The sequence below is a fragment of the Syngnathus acus genome, chromosome 14, assembly GCF_901709675.1.
Source record: "Syngnathus acus chromosome 14, fSynAcu1.2, whole genome shotgun sequence".
NCBI lineage: Eukaryota > Metazoa > Chordata > Actinopteri > Syngnathiformes > Syngnathidae > Syngnathus > Syngnathus acus.
Window position 1 is genome coordinate 5208066 of NC_051099.1, and position 18189 is coordinate 5226254.

Consider the following 18189-nt stretch of genomic DNA (forward strand, 5'->3'; position numbering starts at 1 on the left):
TTTTTTGAATTCCCTCTGCTGTTACAAAGTCTTTCATGTTTTGCTGTAAAAGAAATCAAACAAGCACCCGCAGAAGGTCCACACAGCATCAAAACGTAACTCAAGCTATGTGGTGATGTAAGCAGCCACATCAACTTTTGGATATTATTCTTTGCTTGATTGCAGCAGACACCTCCGCTTTCTTTCCTCACTTCCCTTCCTTTCCTTTCCAGCCACCGTGGAACTGAAACTATTTGCCGTTCTTGCACTTCCACGCCAGACTGTTGTGGCTAGTGACATCATCACACAGGAAATCATGTAGCGGCATGGAAACCATGTAACCACGTAAAGCGCGAGAGGTGCGACGATGATGATGATGAGAAAACGGAGAAGCACATGGAAGACAAAGTGGCCGCATCTTTGCCACTGCGTGACAAAGAGCTGGCCCGCTTTAAGAGGATTATCTAAGATGCAAGAGGCCAAAAGTATACAAGTGCTTGTCCAAGAGGATGCATCTTTGTTTTGGGGCATTCCTGGAGTGACAGCTTGACACGTATGACGCAAGCATTAATCTGCACACCCCCCTCCCACCCCCAGCATGCGATTATCTGGCAGCCTTCAAATTACCACTATGTGGGGGGGCGGCGGCTATAAAAGAGATCAAGGTTGACTTACTGATCAAGCAAATAACTTTAAGTGCCCAGCGTCTGCCTCATATTCTCTGGAAAAAAAAAAATACATTTAATCCCCTCTTTATGATAAACTCTTGTCGTGTGGGACCAACTCGAAGATTTAAAGTTTCAAAGCTAACTCAAATTGAATTAGTGGCACCCAAAATAATAAAAAAAAGCAAATTGAATAAAAGTATCCGTGTGCTCTCCGGTAATTTTGAGCTCAAATTGCTTTTTAGTACAGGGAAATAAGAAAAGAACCTTATATGTCGCAGTGCACAGTAACACTGCAGCCTTGTCTGCGTCACATTCTCAGTCGTAAAAAAAAAAAAAAAAAAAAGCGGGTCGTCAGCTGAGCTGAAATGAAAGTGGCTATTGGCATTTACCACCTCCTCCCTTCAGCAAACACCATTTATATACAAACTACGAGTGTGTGTATTGAAAGGCATATTTAAAATAAAATCAAACACTTGATTTGGAGGCCTGCAATTGCCATTACAAAAAATTCTTCCTGCTTGATCGTGCTGTGTGCAATTTCATTGTTGTGAGGCAGAATAGCTCCGGTCCGTGTCTGGGATGGTCACCCTCCGTCTCACTGACAATGCTTTAGTGATCCATGCACACACAACACACACACTACAGTCATGGCTATTGGTACAAAGCCCTTTTGACGTTCAGGAGCAAGGGGTGGGGGGGGTGTGGCATTTTAACGCTGCTTGCATTCTCCATCTACTTTCTTCAAACTGCCCTTCCACTGTTGCATCCCCCCTCTGCTTACAACACCCTTCTCTCATTCATCCCTGGAAGGGTGGTCGGGTGTGTGTGTGTGTGGGGGGGACCCATTTATTTTGTGTGTTTGCTTTTTCTATGGGTGTGCACTCATGCCTGCTTAATTGACATTAAGATCTACGACTTGGGATTAGGTACCTGCTACTGAGTGAGAAAATGACTTCGGGACATGTAGAAAGTAAAAATCAAGATTTGCGATGGAGACACTGTGGTGGTTAGATTCCACCATCTAATTATGTCGCTTCGCCAGCAGGGGAGAAGAGAGAAAGCTTCGTAGATAGATTGCAGATAAGCTCACGCTGTATGTTTGGTGCACATGAGTTCTTTCCCTGCACATTATGACCATGCATAATGCAAAACTCGGCCGAGTTCAGGTGGCCGCACCCACCAAGTGACCCATCATCACCTGCTAGTTTGTCACTTTAGATTTTTTCACCTATGAATTTCTAAGTGATGGTGAGACTGATGTGGGCATCTCCGTATGGGTGTTGCTAACTGCAGCGATCATCACCCTCTTAAGGCTCCGCCTCTTTACAGCGAACAGATTGGACCCGGAGCCCTCAGGATGCTGAGGTCACTTAGCAAGTGCACACCGTGTAGGACATACTCCTCCTTCATGCTTGCTTTCTGTCGGAATCTCAAAATCCTCTTGCTTAGACTGCATTGATAACATCTCCGTGTAACAATGTCGCATTGTTTTTAGCGGTGACTGCAAAAAAGGGTAAATCAAAACTCAGGAATGAATTCCTTTATACGGCTAAACCTACAATTACACTTCCCTCCATTCTTTGGTGCTGCAGCAATATTGTTAACTCATTCACTACCAAGAATACAATGTCCGGAATTTATTACTTGGGGGGAAAAAGTGGACTTTGATTCCATTTTATAACCATCAATTTTGATTCAAAAAAAAAAAAAGCACATCCTTCATATTCATTTCTGTTTAAATTTCAGTTTGGATTTCACAAAGATCATTCCAGTGACCAAGAAGGCTTATCACCACATGGCTTCATCTCATCATCATCTCACAGCAAGCTGCAGCACATAATATTGAACTACCACCTCCATCCCCCCAAGAACATTTATCCCCCTCCTTCAGATCCATCTTAAACATTTATCAACCATCATCGACGTGCCACACACGGTTGTGCATGGCTACAGAGGATCGATCAGTGATTATCTGCGGAATATCAATGATCACTGTGGAGCGTTTCCTTGAGAAATAACGAAGGCGCGTCAGTTTGATTGTATCAGCGCAAAGTCCACGAGCGAGGAAATAACACGGCAAGTGTATGTCCACTACGCCGAGGCGATCCCATTGTTCCGCCCGTCTGAGCTTGAGATGACTCAAGATACTCAAGACGCTTCCAGCCAATTAACGCACGGAGCAAAAAAGAAAACGAGTAGAATATGATTCATAATATTTAATAAATAAATAAAAGAAGCTCTTACCGGCTACTGTGCATCTGTCCATGTAATTGAGGACGTTCCCGAAGCTGAGGATCACAGCAGCGACCACCGGCGAGCGACATCGGAGCAGCGCAGCGCGAAATTTCTGTCCGGGTTTGCAGGCGTGGAGGTCCGGGTTGGATTTGAGTGCGGGGCTCATGCTGCCAGACAGCGTGCGCACTTCATCCAAATTACTGCAGCCTTCCAGCTCGCATCCATCACCTTCCACGCACATTCTGGTGCAAAGTGGCTGGAGGAGAAAAAAAAAAAAAAACTCAAGAGGGAGGGGAGGGATACTTGAACAGCGACCACAGTGAGCGGTGAAATTAGTCGCTGTGGAAGTGTTGTCTGGAAAGCTGGAGCGCAGGATGAGCTCTTCTCGGGATCATATTTTTCCACCAGTGTGTAGTGACTGAGGGCCAGTGCGCTCCTGAGTTGTCTTTTTCCCCCCCCCCTGTCAACGAGTCGAGCGCAAGGGGCGTGGCCAGGCAAGTAAACTGCGCCCCTCTGCGCCCTTCAGCCAATGATAGAAGCGCACCTGATTGAGCTGCAGATGCACAAGAAACAACTGCAAACCCGAGTGAGGATGGGCAGGAGAAGATAACCGAAGCTTGAGTGTGCAGGAGTGGGTGTGACTTCATTTGTTAAATGATTAACGTTGCTGTCACATTTTATGGGGATAAATGAAAAGAAATGAGGTCAGCGTCACCTGTGGCGATATTCGACCCTCACCAATTTGTCAATCTTCAAACTTCATCTTGCAGCCTTGGTGGAGACTTCAAATTTATTCCCGTCGTTCGTTGACAAATTAGGGAATAAGATGCTTGTATGCAATGTAAATGCTTTTCTTGAGTATTTTAATGAGAAAATGTTGTTTTCGGTAGATTGATTCTGGCCAAATGTAGCCAGTGAGTGTTTTGTGAATGATTTAAACCACAGGTGTCAAACTCAAGGCCCGAGGGCCAGATACGGCCCGCCACATCATTTTATGTGGCCCGCGAAGACAAATTGTGCATCAAATTCGTGTGTCATTACTAGAATTGCAAATTGTCTTCACTTTTAATATCTTTTTTTTTTAAATATTTGACCAGTTTTTATTCGTCTGATTTGAAAACGAGTTATTTGTCAGTTGTTTTGTAGCTTTTACTATATATAATATGAGGTGCTCATAGATTTATTTGGGTTGACAGTCATAATGGCCATCTGAAAGAAGCTATGACTATAATGCGGCCCGCCAAAAAAATGAGTTTGACACCCCTGATTTAAACAGTCAATGTTTCAAATGCATCTAAAGTGGAGACATTGAATCTTGGCATCTTTCAGCCATGAAGGCTTAGTGTTTGGGTGGTTGCCTTGCTCTGTCCTGCAGGCTTTTGGCATTGTCTGGCCCGCACAGTTGAGGTCTGAATGATTCCCCCAAGAACTCATCATTGTAATTTAGTCTTGTGTTGACTCTGTGTATGTACTGCTATTAGGTCATAATGATTTTTTCAATGGTTAACTCAGCAGACTGAGTAAGGGAAAATTCAAGAAGCCCAAAGCAGACAGTCGTCTCATGTGGAAAGCTTAGGAGGGAGCCCCTCAAGCACAGTTGTTCCACTACTCTCCCTCTGCACCCCCTTTTTTTTTCTTTCTTTGAGTTGTTTGATATGCTGCTCGTGTCTTTGGGATCCAGTGTGTTTTTCCCTTCAAACAGAATAGCTTGGTGGACCTGGACCTACCTCAGGCACTTTTTCTGCTATGTGGCCCAGAGCCACCCAGCACTCATTCTCTGAAGCTTTCCTTCCTGTCTGTGCTCAGGGCCGAGCCTCCAGTGCAGGATGGGAGATAACTCGGCTAATCGTCGGGCACAGCGGCTGCGAGATGATAAGGCCCGAGTCTTGCTGCATTTTAAATTAAAAATGCAAGTGACGTTTCAAAAATGCCCTGACACATGTTTTTCAGAGGAATTCGCCTTTTGGTGTACAGAACAATGTGTGCAGTAGTGATATGTCATCGGTTCATATTTGGAGGCTGGGAGGGGCACAACAAAAAAATAAATGACTCTTGAGAGGATTCCTTTTTTGGTAATCCACAAAGAGAGAATATTTTCTATGAAAAATGACTGTGGAATTAGTAAACCATTCATCTAACTTAAAAATACTTTTGTAATAATAATAATAATAATAATAATAAGTTGCAATTAGAAAATATCAAAAAACATTTCAGTTTCCTCAGAATATTCAAAACTCCTGCAAATAGTACGTAATCAGCAATGTGGGGAAAATGAGCAACAGTAAAAGTAATTTCAATTGCGCAATATGCTTTAAGAAATAAAAAATATCAGCAAAACCAAGACCATATAGAGCAAATTTTTTGTCATTTCAGGTGATTTAATTCTTGGAATCCTGTACAGTCGACCAAACAATAGTTTCCCCCCCCAAATATTCTCATAATAACACAGCAGGATTGTTCCTTTGTTGCTTCAATGAGTCATGTATACAGTCACTTTAATGCACACATTTCCCCTTCCTGCATTTATGGAACAATCTTTGGACCGAACGTGCTATTTTTCCCGGGAACACAATGTACACTGAAGATCTGGTAGAAGTGACTGTACAGACTTCACAAATATTAACTAACCGGACTTGTTTTGCAAGACATGACAGGTTTACTCCATTCAACAAAGTGAATGGGTCTCGCAAAACCCTGATTAAGTGATTGATTGATCTTTGCGTACGTCTGTAGATACTGAGCAGTGCAAAGTACAAAATACATTCATGTTGCACTTTGAGAGCAGCTGATTTTGAGCGCCATCCCACTTTTGTTCTCCTCCATTGCATTTGTATTTAAAGACGGAGCCGTCTGGGCTTGGATCAGCCTTGAGGTGTGGGCTGTGCCATGTTGACCTTTTCTCATCCAACGTGCCCTCCCGACCTCTGTGTTGTCTATGCCTGGCTGGAGCTCGCGAGAGCAACTGAAGCTGGCTGGGGGCAAAGCAGCTGAGGATTTCATCTGTACTGATACTGCAATAAAGCAGCAGCGGCTAAACGTGCTGCTCACGGGCAGACGGCATTTTTTTATTGGTCATTTGAATTATTCATTGGACAGCTCTCGCCATGCTCGCCGTGGGTCATCCGTCTCAATTGATACGTCTGCTGCGGTATAATAATTTACGCCCCCGAACCCGAATAATTCCCGTTGAGTTGAATTCTCAAACTGAACGAAAACAACGGATATTTATTTATCGCACATGATCAGAATCGAAGGTCAGAACCGTGTGGCGGTGCAGTTTTTATTTATAGTCTTCATGGCTCTTGGTAATTACCACATTGCCCTTGGTTGCGTCTGTGAATCAGCTCCCGTCCGGCCCAGTGGCCAGCAGGCCTCTGGAAGAGGAATGCTAAATACATAGGAGCAGACGGCATGCGCCCGCCATTGTAGAGCAGACCGCAGAGTTGGCGGTCATTTGCAATCCACACTGTGACTGCAAGTCATTTGTGTGACACTTGGATGATCTCGAGGTATTTGATAAACATCGGTAAGAAGCAGAAACGTGCCAATGCTGTGGATTGCTGTCCCAGAATGTGGGGGGAAAATATGAACTGAGGCATGTTTATTTTTTTTATCGCTCTTTTTTTTTCATTCCATTGTCCCCTCTCAAAGCTCCTTCTATCTAACTTCTTTTCCAATAAAATATCCATAGCTATACAAATAACCACAGAGGGGAGTGTATTAAAATCCGATGTTGCCCAGAAAAACTGTTCCAAATGGCCCAACATTCTGCACGACCCAGGAGCCGACCACACGGAGAAAAAAAAATGCTGTGTTAAATTTACTCGACTTTCTATCATCAAGTGGTTGCTTTTTAAGAGGAGAAGTAGTCCACTTATAAAACTTATTGGATCCAGATAATCTCGGTCTGTGTGACAATGTGACAAAATGAATTGATAAAAATAAAATCATCCGGATGTTGATACATTTTACAAGTCTACTTTCTGCTGACATCTGCTTTTAAATTAAAATTTTTAATTTATACTGATATACCGTATTTTCCGCACTATAAGGCGCACCTAAAAACCTCCAATTTTCTCAAAAGCCGACAGTGCGCCTTATAATCAGGTGCGCCTTATATGTGGACCAATATTGAGCCACTACAGCAGGCGTGTCCAAAGTCCGGCCCGCGGGCCAAATGTCTATATCTTATATATGGACAAAGTTTTAAAATGGGCCATTCATTGAAGGTGCGCCTTATAATCCGGTGCGCCTTATAGTGCGGAAAATACGTTAATTCATTTCTTTGTACGTTTCCTGCACTGAAGAGTTCTTAAAATCAGATGAATCAAGCAATCCCCCAAATAATAGCAAGAGAATAATCAATAGTTGCATCTCTTTGGTGAGAAATTTGTAAAATAAACTGCAACGCCATAGACGCCAATGTGATGTTATGGTCCAAAGAGGCCGCACTAAGAGGTTGGATGGGTGAAGAAGGTCTCTTCCTCAATGATGTCATGTCACTGCAGCAGTGTCCTAGTGATAAGCAACATCATATCCACAAATGTTTGCCTTCTTCTCTTATGATGGTCAAGGCAGGAAAAAACCTGCAAATGGAACAGATCACTGTGTATGACCAAGCTGCTTAATGGAAGTGCATTCCAAGCTGTTTTCATGTCCAAATGCTCCCCGTCCTTGAGTAAACAGCGAGCATATCCGTTCTCCCTCATTGATCGACCCGGACAATTTATTAGCCATTGTGACAGTTTCCTGTGCTGCCACGGTCAACAGGGGAAACCAAGAGGTATGCAGATAAAGTGCTTCGAAACATGCTGCACAATGTCCATTGTGTTTTAATTGCAGGTCATACTGTTACCTCTGCAATGTTTTCCACATACCTTTTGCTGTGCGTGTGTGTTTGCTTGTTTTTGCACATACGTGTCTGTCTGCTCGCCGTTTCCTCAGCACTGTGGTGAGTAATCACGTAACGTCTCGAAAATGACAAAAGTTTCAAGCGCAGAAATGTAAAAACAGGATATTCCGTGACTAAGCAGTTGGACTGTGAACAATTGCTTGGCACCTACAAATTGTAACTTGAGTGAAATGGGCTCTTTATGAATATTATTTGTACACAAACAATGATGGATGGATGGATGGATGGATGGATGGATGGATGGATGGATGGATGGATGGATGGATGGATGGATGGATGGATGGATGGATGGATGGATGGATGGATGCTTAACAGCATAACTGAGGTGCACCTGAACACACTTCCATCCATTATTTTTTTTTATTGGATCCGCAATTGGAACCCCCAGCAGCCTCATGTTAATCAATAAACCACCGCGAATGTAAAAAAAAAAAAAAGGTTGTGTTTTCATGGTGGGGGAGCAAAAAAAAAAATTGCAAAGCTGTTTTTTTTTTGTCACATCTGCTTACTAGAGAGAAATAATTATGTTTAATGGAGCTGCTCAAAACACACATGGGCCATACAGAAGAATAATGGACAATAGAGCAGCTCAACCCAGAAGGGCATTGCATTTTTAACAATGAAGTAGCAGCGCCATCTAGTGGACACTACAATCACACAACAATTTTGCGTCCCTCCAGACAGACGGATGATTTTTGAATGTGCCAAAGATACATACATAACCTGACAGAGGTCATTCGGAGGTCACTGCCTGCTGATGTTCTTTTTCTTAACACTCAGCATTATCTGCTTAGGGAAGGGATTTTCACATTTTGTTAAATGTCAGCAGAATTTGAAGGGTCTCATTTAGATGAGAAAGGCAAGATGTGATGATCGTGTGGAAATGAATGGACTATTATGAGATGGTAGTGTCAGCTTATTTCAAATTGGGGGGGGGGGGTGCATGATCATTGGAGAGTAATTAGGTTTAATTGACGTGTTTTTATTTATGGTTTATTCTATTTTCTCCTCATAATTCGTTTTATGGTCAAATAAAAGACTCAATATTGTTTTTGCTCAATTTATTGAAAATGCAGAATATTTAAAAACATGTTCTGTATCAATGATATGCAGTCTTACTGTTTTGCAATGTGACACAGAATGGGTAAAATGATGATGCAAGCACATCTTTCTTGTTTCTGCAGCCCTTTGGAAAAAAAATAAAACTCCTCTTGTCATTTTCCAAATCCATCAGACCAATAGCTTTTGATTAAATTGACAGGATTGCATTGTCCCACGTTAGATATTCTGGGTATTGTTCATCTCCACGGTGGGCTCTGGTGAAGGAACTTGCAGGGAAGTCTCTACTCGTTATGCACAAGAAAAAAAAAAAAAGGTCAATAGAAAAGGCAAAAAAATGATATGTGATGTGAACAAAGTTGGGAGATCTCCCTCACAAGCAACATGCAATTGAAATGGTGATGGGAATGTGGCAAATGCAGATCCAATCTAGGTGGACAATGATCCATTTATTTCTGCTTAAGTTAATTTTTAACTCAGTCATAGAACTGGACTGACTGGCAATTGTTGGGTGAAGGAATTTGATTTCCATTAAAGAATGCTACCATATACAACAATAATGTAGGTCTGGAGTATTTGGAGAGTAATTTAATCTTTAAATTATTTTGACTGTCGTGCATAAAAAAAAAAAGATCAAATACCTTCAACCAGCTGTTGAGCTGTCATTCTGTCATCATTGATGTAAAGCGCAGTCATGAGGAAGAAAATCCCTCCGACGATGCCAACAAAAGGGCAAATCAAGAAGCTGTACTGAAGACTCGGGAAGCTCCAGTCAGTGGACGGAGGCTTGCTTTTCTGTATCGCGTCGGAGATCTTGCACAACAACACTTTGGGTTACTAAAGCTGCCATTAATTCAATTCAGAAGTTGTCTAATTGTTACCACTCACTATTCCGATGAGATAAGGACTCCCGGCATCTCCTAGAAGGTGGCAGACTGTAATCTGGAGAGCTTCAGCTGTGCCTCTTCTGGTGGGTACAACTACATACTACGGCAAAAGAAAAAAAAACTTGAAGTATAATTTCATTGTGTCTCATTTGGACTGCAGCACTTACAAGTAGCATATCAGCCAGAAGAGGCCAGTTGAGCGATAATAAGACCTCAGCTATGAAAATGAACACCTAAAACGAGATGGCGATGAGAAGAATTATTTTGAAAATGACTTGGGAATATTTCGATTTTGACTTACATAAGTGGCTGGAATGCTTGCTGTAGCCACGAAGATGCTGATGAAGAGACACGGGACGGATCCGAGCATGCCACCAGCACAGATGAGTGGATCTGCATTGGGAACTTTGTCCCGCAACCATCTGGCTAAACCCGTGCCGATAAACACTCCGAGAATACCCGAGACCACTGTAATGGCGCCAAAGATAAGACTGTACTGGGAGTAGAGGAAGACAACAATGTTGAAAAGCTGCACGGGGGTTTTGGGATTGAAAGATAATACGCAGAGGGTATTGCACACTGCACCTGTTGATGGCGTTGCAGGATCCTTGAGTGCATGGTGCGAGAAGGCCCTGAGACACCTGAGCCCTAAACAGAAAGGTGGGCATCCAGAAAGCCAAAGCTCCAGTAAGGAAGGCCATCGCAGTCACTCCCAGAGATGACCAGATGTAACTTTTACTTGGGAAAAAAAAATTGTCACGTGACCTCCAATAATCAACCAGAGCATTTTTCTTTTTTTTAACCGTCCTACTTTTTCAGAAGATACTTGACATCCTCCAAGTAAGAGCTCTGATGATTGTTTTCTGCAACCCCCCTAGGTGGATCCGGGCATAAGAGCACCACTAAAATGAGCCCCACAAGACCGAAAATGGGAGTGAGCTGTCAAAACAGTAACCAGACATGTGGTCATTGTCAGTGCTCTATTGATTATTTCCAGTTTCGAAGTTCTTACCCTGAGAGACCAGTGCCAGTCACCAGTCAGGCTCGCTATTGATGATCCGGTTATATAGCCAAGGCCACTAGAAGAGCGACAGGGTAAATAAATATCCAACATCATGGATTCAGAATATCCCACCTCCCAACAGGGATGAAGATGTAGAAAGCAGCAATCATGATGGTCCGTTGTCCTCCAGTGAAAAGGTCCCCAATAATTGTAGGAGCGATAGTGGAGTAACTAGCCTCGCCTATCCCGACCATGCCTCGTAACAGCACCAGAAGCCAAAAGTGCTTGACAGTACATAGAAGCACATGATTAGTCTGGCATGCTGTTACATAATATGTCTCAGTTCGTTTCCAGAACTTTTGAAGATTTTGCACATACCGACTCGGTAACAAAAGAGCTGCCGGTCGCCGTCACCAGCCACACGGTCAAACCGACAGCCATGATGTGGACTCGGTTGTAGCGGTCGCCGAGGTAACCGAAGAGAGGGGCCGTCAGCAGGAAGCTGCAGATAAAAACTGTAAGTCTTTTAGTATATCATGTTAAGAATGGAGTCTTTGTTTGAAGATAGTACCGTATTTTCCGGACTATAAGGCGCACCTAAAAACCTAACATTTACTTAAAAGCTGACAGTGCGCCTTATAGTCCGGTGTGCCTTATATATGGACCAAATTCCTAAATTTAAACTGGCCCGAAGCATTGTGTCATGAAATCAATCATAAGTGGCCCGCTGAAGACGATGAATCATGAATCAAAAAGACTATGGATCATTATTTTGTGATTATAAAGTAATTTGTTGCGTCTGAAGTTGAAATAAAAAAGATAAAATGGAGAATGATTTGATTTGGATTAAAAATCTGACATGATGCATTAATGGTGCGCCTTATAGTCCGGTGCGCCTTATATAAGGACAAAGTTTTCAAATGGGCCATTCATTGAAGGTGCGCCTTATAGTCCGGAAAATACGGGACATTAAAATAATACAATACAAAAATCAGGGTGGGAAATTGTCTTATATGGTGTTGTTAGTCAACTCAAGGCCATCTTCATCTCACATTCCGCTTTTTGCTCACAGCACTTGAGTGACGACATCTGACATCTAGATAGACTCACTTTGTTTCCTAAATATCACCCCCCCTCCTCCTCCCCCCAAACCACTCATGGTATCTTTCATGCTGTGAAATGACCACTGTAGCACAAATTGATGCAATCACAAGCTGCAAGTGAATTGCGGCATTTCCTTGTGAAGCAATGGAGGGTGGAGTGGGCCGCTTTCAAAATATACACTTAGTTAAGGACCTTCAAAAAGATCATTTTACCTGTCTGCAGAAGTCCAGCTGTACTGTCTTTTATATCAAAAAATGTCTGTATGTTGAGAAGTACACCTATGGGTAAGAAAAAGTTATTTGCACTTATTTGCACTCATTGACAAAGAGGAAAAATTGTCTTGTGTGCAAAAACCTGCAATTGTGTATCGCTCCATGTAGTTGAGTAAGTTGACATAGCAGAGCACAGCCACTGCGATGTGGGCTCGTCGACGTGATATCGCGGGTCTCTCGTCCAGTTTGGGTGTAAGTGAAGAAAGACTGTTGACGAATGAGCCATATTGGAGACCAGAGCTGGAACCCAGACTTCGCCGAGGTGCTGGTCCATCTCGCTGGGACTTGACTGATCCCTTCAGCTCCATGGTGAGCAGGTTTCTCCTCACCTGGACTAGAGGGGATTGTAGGTTCCTGCTTTCAGAAGACTCCAATACCTTGAACTTGTTTTCAGTGGTAAAAATTAATATGCAGTATTGACTGGTTTTAACACACGATATGAATTTTTTTTTCTTGCTTCCTGTAGACGCTAGTGTACTTAGCCAAAGTTGCATTTATTGCAAGGTTGATTTTAAAAAAGACAGTTATACAAGTGTGGTGAAATAATTCGAGAAAACAGTTGGATATTTCACAACATAAACAAATAAAAGCAAATCTGTTTCCAATGATTTAAATCAACAGAACATTTTGATCAAATAAGTTACATTTGTCTTTTGATTAGTTACTAGAGACATCATTGACAACTTTCAGCATCTTTTTTTAAGCTTGACTAACAATCGAAAGCAATGTAACATACTTGTTGCTGACCGATCTTGTTCATTCCATGGTGGCAGTATACTCAGATGACTTTGGAGCTCTCTGTTGGTCTCTAAGGCATGAGGAAGCCCAATGTAGCCCATGGTCTTATATTGAGTTAGTGAGGGACAGCCCATTTGGGGGGGTGGCCAAATCTTTTCACAGGGTTCTTCCCTACCTCACACTGCTGTAAACATTACATGCATCACTTTAATTTCCTCCCATTTCTTTCTTGAGAAACAAGATGACAACAACTAAACTGGTTAACTATTACCTTATATTGCTTTTTCCCCCCCGTGTGTTTGTTCATCTGCAAAACCTGTTTCTCTGTTTTTCAGTTTTTCACATTCCCAAAAGACGACAAGAACATTTCATATTCACCATAAAGGCTTTGTTTTTTTTTGTTTTTGCTTTTTTTACAGGTCAAAACTTAGAGATCAGTGTTAACAATCAATATATAATGGCTACTAGCTTTAAGCAAACACAACTTCTATAACATGTGGCTGTCAGGTGATGAAGGCTAAATAAATGTGTTGTGACTTGTACTTTGTCAAAATGAGCACATTACTACTTTACATTACTAAGTGTAGAATTGTGAGTACTTTTGCCACTTCTGGAGTAAACCACATATCAATAACTATGTTGTTGTAATATAAAACAAGGTTTTATCGTCGGCCTTCATTTTGACAACGTGACCATTGACCCAAACCCCCCTGAGCAATCATTAAAGTCACATGAGTACTAGTTCAGTGGCTTTTCAAAACAAAATTCATGACGACTGTATGACTAAAGATTATATTTGGATACATCATGGGTTTTTGTACTGTCTTCATTATCACAGCTAAAAAAGTTTGAGAAAAGATGTATATTGGATAATTTGATGTTAAGTATACAATGTTAATCAAATAAATGTAATTCTGTGAGTTGTTCTAGTGTTTAAAGAGAAAAAAAAACTGTAGTAAATAAACAGTGCAAATCAACCACATTTCAGGGGAACTTGTCAATTGCTGCCATCTGGTGTTTAAGTAAATATTACATTACAAACTGTCCAAATATTCTTTTCATTACATCGTTAATAATACAGGCGATCTACGTCTTATTGCTACCTATTCAATTAAATCGCTTAATTTCAAACTACAGTTAGATTTACGCGCGTGCCCATAATAACTCTAGTACACTACTTGAAATGTAAGTATTTCTCCACCAGAGGGCAGCAACGTAGTTATGACATCAGCTGCCAGGAAACCAACGAAGAAGAAGCGGAACCAGTCCTCCCCAGAGCAGGGACAGATCTGCAGCAAAAGGCGACGAAGAAGAAGCGATGTCGCGAATGCTAAACGGAAAATAGAGGAGACGTTGGACTGTGCTGTAAACGAGACTATAACGCTGTTACCTCGCCATATTACTGTTCACAATAGCTGCATCACATTGGCCAAACTATGACAGAGCCTCAATCAGCGCTGTTACTCAGGAGACAGCTCGCAGGTAATGAAATATTTGGCGTTAGCGGTTACTGCCTGTCTTGCTAATGAACGTTTTAGCTGGGACTCAACCGATGGTACGGGCGCAAAATATTTGCACGAATGATCCACATGAATGCGAATGGCCCATTACGGATTGAATAAACTGCGGGAAGATTGGTAAGGCGATTGTTGACTGACAGAACGTTCATGCAGGTAGAGAAGAAGACAACGCGTTCATGGTGCATACAGACAAGTTGTACGTTCGCTGTCAGACGTCTTGAATTCTCAGAATTCAGGATTACCCCTTACATAAAATATAAAACTCTTATTGACACCAGTGAAACGCTCCTAGTTACATACAGTAGTTACAGTACACTGACAAACGCTACTGTAACGCTCCCACTCACGACTGAAACATTCAGTACAGTAACCCCCCGGTTAACACGGGGTTACGTTCCAGCTCGCCCTCATAATCAACGAAACCTTAAAAGTAGCCATCAAGTATTTATGGTGTTAGAAGAAGAATCATCTTTATGTATGGCGTCACTTGAGACCATCGACACTTGAGTTGTACCACTATCTACTGTATGGCCCACAATATACCCTTACTGGTGATATTGGGCTATTTTCAATAAATAACTACTTACTTAACCAGAGGCATGTTATACAAAACAAAATTGGCGATGGGTGCTGGGTGAGCATTGATTTATGGACACGCCAGCACTTTTACCCCCAAGAAGAAACTTGACACTGCATTTTTGACCATCACAGATTTAGGACCTCATAAAATAAATACCAAGTATCATCTGACATAGTCTATAAGTGAACGTGACTTGTGTCGGATTAAGCGCACCCTAATAAATAATCTTTTTAATAGCCTCATTTATAACAAGTCCTCAGATATTTTCTTGATACTTTTGCTAAACTTTGATTAATTGTGTAGCTTTACCAGCCACACCCTTTGTTGCTGTGTAATTATGACACTGCTGCTTAATACAGTTAATAGGCCCCAGATAATTGTGGTTTTGCTGAATTTGAATGGTATGACCTTAACTTGTCATTTGTTTTGTTCTCCAGAGCTCAATAAAAACCCAGTAGAAGGATTCTCAGCCGGCTTGATTGAGGATAATGATCTGTACAGATGGGAAGTTCTTATCATTGGGCCACCAGACACGCTTTAGTAAGTTTTCCATTTCCATTATTTGGTCTTGCATTCTTACCAACTCTTGTTACTAACCAGTTTGAATGTATTTCAATGTGATCGTAGTATTGACATTTGTTGTCTTTGACCTTTTTTAAAATGTTCACAGTGAAGGTGGTGTGTTTAAAGCTCATCTGACTTTTCCCAAAGACTACCCTCTCAGGCCGCCTAAAATGAAATTTATCACGGATATTTGGCACCCTAATGGTAGGTACAGCCAGGGAGATGCACAATGTTTTCACTAAAATACCTGAAATTAAATTGTTTGATTTTTGTTGTTGTTGTAGTTGACAAGAACGGAGATGTATGTATTTCTATTTTACACGAACCCGGGGAGGACAAGTATGGCTATGAAAAACCAGAAGAACGTTGGCTTCCCATCCATACCGTTGAAACTATCATGATTAGTGTTATCTCCATGTTGGCAGACCCAAATGGTGACTCGCCGGCCAACGTAGATGCAGCAGTAAGTTTGTTTGTTTAACACATAAGGAATGATGAATGGGAAAAACAGCCTTCAAAATAAATATCTTTTTTTTTTCTTCCGTAGAAAGAGTGGCGGGAGGACAGGCATGGAGCTTTCAAAAGAAAAGTTGCACGCTGTGTACGGAAAAGCCAAGAGACTGCGTTTGAGTGATATTTAGCAAGGATCGCAATTCATGTTTTCAGGGCAAGTATGTTAAAACTGAACTGAACATTAGTTTTTGTTCTAATGCTGTTTTTGAGAACTGCTTCACATTTTCATTGCATTGAGTCAACCGACATCTGGTTGTAACCGCCGCCCCTTAAACCTAAGAAGAAGAATCTGGCCTTGAGCGGTCGTCGTAATGTTGCGGCAGGAAATTTGGAACCTCTACAGTGCACCCCCACCCCCCCAACCGTTGTTATTTATGAAGGCTTCTTGCCCATAGCCTCAGTTGGCATCTTGGAGAAATGCATAAGAATTTTACAATGTATTCTAATTGTCCATTGGATGGACCATGCGGTGCACCTTCATGAATTTGGCATTGGCTGTTTTTATTCTCAGGCCAAAATCAATAACAGTGTCGCTTTGTCGCCATCTAGTGGTCATTTGATTCATCTTGCTAAATTCCGTTCTGTGTTGTGTGCCCCCCACCAGGTCTCCAATTGAATCTCAACATGGCACTGTTTTCCTGCACTCTTCCACCGTTTTGCCAGGCTCGTCCTCCTTTTATTTTGGCAGGAAGACTATGACTGGCTCCTCTAAGCTGCAATAGAACATTACAGTGACTACCATGGCTGACAGACAACCACCAAGCAAGTGCCAACTGAACATAAAAACAACCCAGAAGAAAAAAAACAACACTTTGCAAGTCAATGAACTGCTTCAGGAAGATATTGTAAAGACATGTATATAGCACAGACTAAACCAGATAATATATAAGATCCCTCTCCGTACGTTATGCACATAGTCTCAATTAATTGCGCTGGCTCTGATTTATTTCTTCCCTTTTCCCCGCTCCAACATGTGTCGTTTTTTTATTCTTCAGCAGAAGGTCTTAAATTGAGGATCGGAATGTTTTTTGTGAAGAGCTTGATTGGGGTCAAGCACGCTATGGCTGACAAATTTTGTCATTTCTAGATTGGGCCATATTTGATGTTTGTTGTGGATTCTTATAACCCAATTTCAAATCTGTTCCATAGTAATTTTGGATTTTATTTCGCTATTAACTCTTATCATCCCATTCTTTTATCAACAAACAAATCAACATGACTTCGTTTTGTGCATGCGCAATTTTTTTCTTTTTGTCTTTTTGCAAAAGTGCCTCCAGATACAAATGCTCGATCATGTCATTCTGCATTGCTTAATTAGTAATAATGCTATAGTATCATACTATAATGCTATTGTTCCCAATTTAATGTAGCAATAAATCTCCTCTGGTGTGTATTCTTATACACACGATACAAATGAAGGTCCTCCAAAATCTGCTGATTTAGTAGCTGTTCTTTTTTTTCTTTGTCAATGTTGTCCATGGTAGGAATTGTTACTATGCATGCTTATCTTTCTGTTCCTGTTTCCCCCCCCCCCCCCCAATTTATTTCTGGCATTTTGTTTGTGAATGTTTGTCCATACAGTATATGTGCCCATATTGTGCTGTTCTATCATCACATCCAACCATCTCGTTATGTTCACTGAACGGTTGCAGTTTTTGGCTAATGTACAAAGACAAAAATACTGATGTATATTTTTCATGTTATGAAATCTGTTATCTGTAATGAGTTCTTCTATTATATTGTGTTTTTTCCGATATTTGCGTGTGTTAAAATCATTTTGTGTACTGGGCCCCGCATAAAATGCACATCAATCCTGAGAAGGTTTGCTGAACCATTTCCTGGAAGAAAATGTAAATGCACTTGCCTGCTTTTCCAATTACAATTACTCTGCAGGTATTTAAAAAACAAAAAATCAAATGTAACGATGGCTTTCAGTCATATTAGGTAGATAGAGAGATAGATATCTCCCATTATCAACAAAAGTAACATTTTCTTCTACAAAGAACAAGGCAGTTGTATTATTGTTTGTTGCTATCTTTAGTGTGAGACAAAATTGAATTTTATTGACATATTGCGCCACGTTCAAGTGATTAGTTGCGTTCACGCGAAAACACTATAATTGACGCGCCCACCGACGCGCCTTGAACGCCGCACT

The 18189-nt window shown here is 41.5% G+C and overlaps 3 protein-coding genes across 6 annotated transcripts in view; 1 reads left to right on the plus strand and 2 right to left on the minus strand.

The window, feature by feature from the left end:
- spns2 (spinster homolog 2 (Drosophila)) overlaps positions 1-3329 on the minus strand; it is a 35852-nt gene extending 32523 nt beyond the window's left edge. The window contains exon 1 of the mRNA XM_037269211.1: positions 2892-3329. Coding sequence (XP_037125106.1) covers positions 2892-3123 — 232 coding nt within the window. The 5' untranslated portion in view covers positions 3124-3329. The remainder of the gene's footprint in view (positions 1-2891) is intronic.
- A 5514-nt stretch (positions 3330-8843) lies between these two features.
- spns3 (spinster homolog 3 (Drosophila)) lies at positions 8844-12973 on the minus strand. Of its 3 annotated transcripts, none has more exons than XM_037269209.1 (13): positions 12856-12973; positions 12202-12453; positions 12060-12125; positions 11122-11258; positions 10876-11027; positions 10753-10819; positions 10552-10679; positions 10326-10478; positions 10042-10231; positions 9908-9973; positions 9742-9840; positions 9495-9666; positions 8844-9137 (listed from the first exon to the last, which is right to left on the minus strand). In XM_037269209.1, the coding sequence occupies exons 1-13, from the start codon at positions 12956-12958 to the stop codon at positions 9073-9075; spliced, it is 1650 nt and encodes a 549-aa protein (XP_037125104.1). In that variant the 5' UTR covers positions 12959-12973; the 3' UTR covers positions 8844-9072. The 3 variants fall into 3 exon arrangements, with proteins under 3 accessions (XP_037125104.1, XP_037125103.1, XP_037125105.1); XM_037269208.1 differs by having other exon boundaries at positions 8844-9143; XM_037269210.1 differs by lacking the exon at positions 12856-12973 and having other exon boundaries at positions 8844-9143; positions 11122-11245; positions 12202-12256.
- A 1171-nt stretch (positions 12974-14144) lies between these two features.
- Positions 14145-17790, plus strand: ube2g1a (ubiquitin-conjugating enzyme E2G 1a (UBC7 homolog, yeast)). Of its 2 annotated transcripts, none has more exons than XM_037269213.1 (6): positions 14145-14339; positions 15395-15497; positions 15628-15725; positions 15806-15984; positions 16069-16192; positions 16639-17790. In XM_037269213.1, exons 1-5 carry the CDS (start codon positions 14294-14296, stop codon positions 16153-16155), a joined length of 513 nt encoding a protein of 170 aa, XP_037125108.1. In that variant the 5' UTR covers positions 14145-14293; the 3' UTR covers positions 16156-16192; positions 16639-17790. The 2 variants fall into 2 exon arrangements, with proteins under 2 accessions (XP_037125108.1, XP_037125107.1); XM_037269212.1 differs by having other exon boundaries at positions 16069-16188.
- The last annotated feature ends 399 nt before the right edge of the window (positions 17791-18189 follow it).

Coding starts and splice junctions, on each gene's coding strand:
- spns3 (XM_037269208.1), bottom strand. CDS start 12,958: ATGGGCTACATTGGGCTTCCTCATGCCTTAGAGACCAACAGAGAGCTC. Junction 11,028..11,121: donor GCTCTTTTGTTACCGAGTCG/GTATGTGCAAAA, acceptor TGTACTGTCAAG/CACTTTTGGCTTCTGGTGCT. Junction 9,974..10,041: donor CAAGCATTCCAGCCACTTAT/GTAAGTCAAAAT, acceptor ATCTCGTTTTAG/GTGTTCATTTTCATAGCTGA.
- ube2g1a (XM_037269213.1), top strand. CDS start 14,294: ATGACAGAGCCTCAATCAGCGCTGTTACTCAGGAGACAGCTCGCAG. Junction 14,340..15,394: donor ACTCAGGAGACAGCTCGCAG/GTAATGAAATAT, acceptor TTTGTTCTCCAG/AGCTCAATAAAAACCCAGTA. Junction 15,985..16,068: donor CGGCCAACGTAGATGCAGCA/GTAAGTTTGTTT, acceptor TTTCTTCCGTAG/AAAGAGTGGCGGGAGGACAG.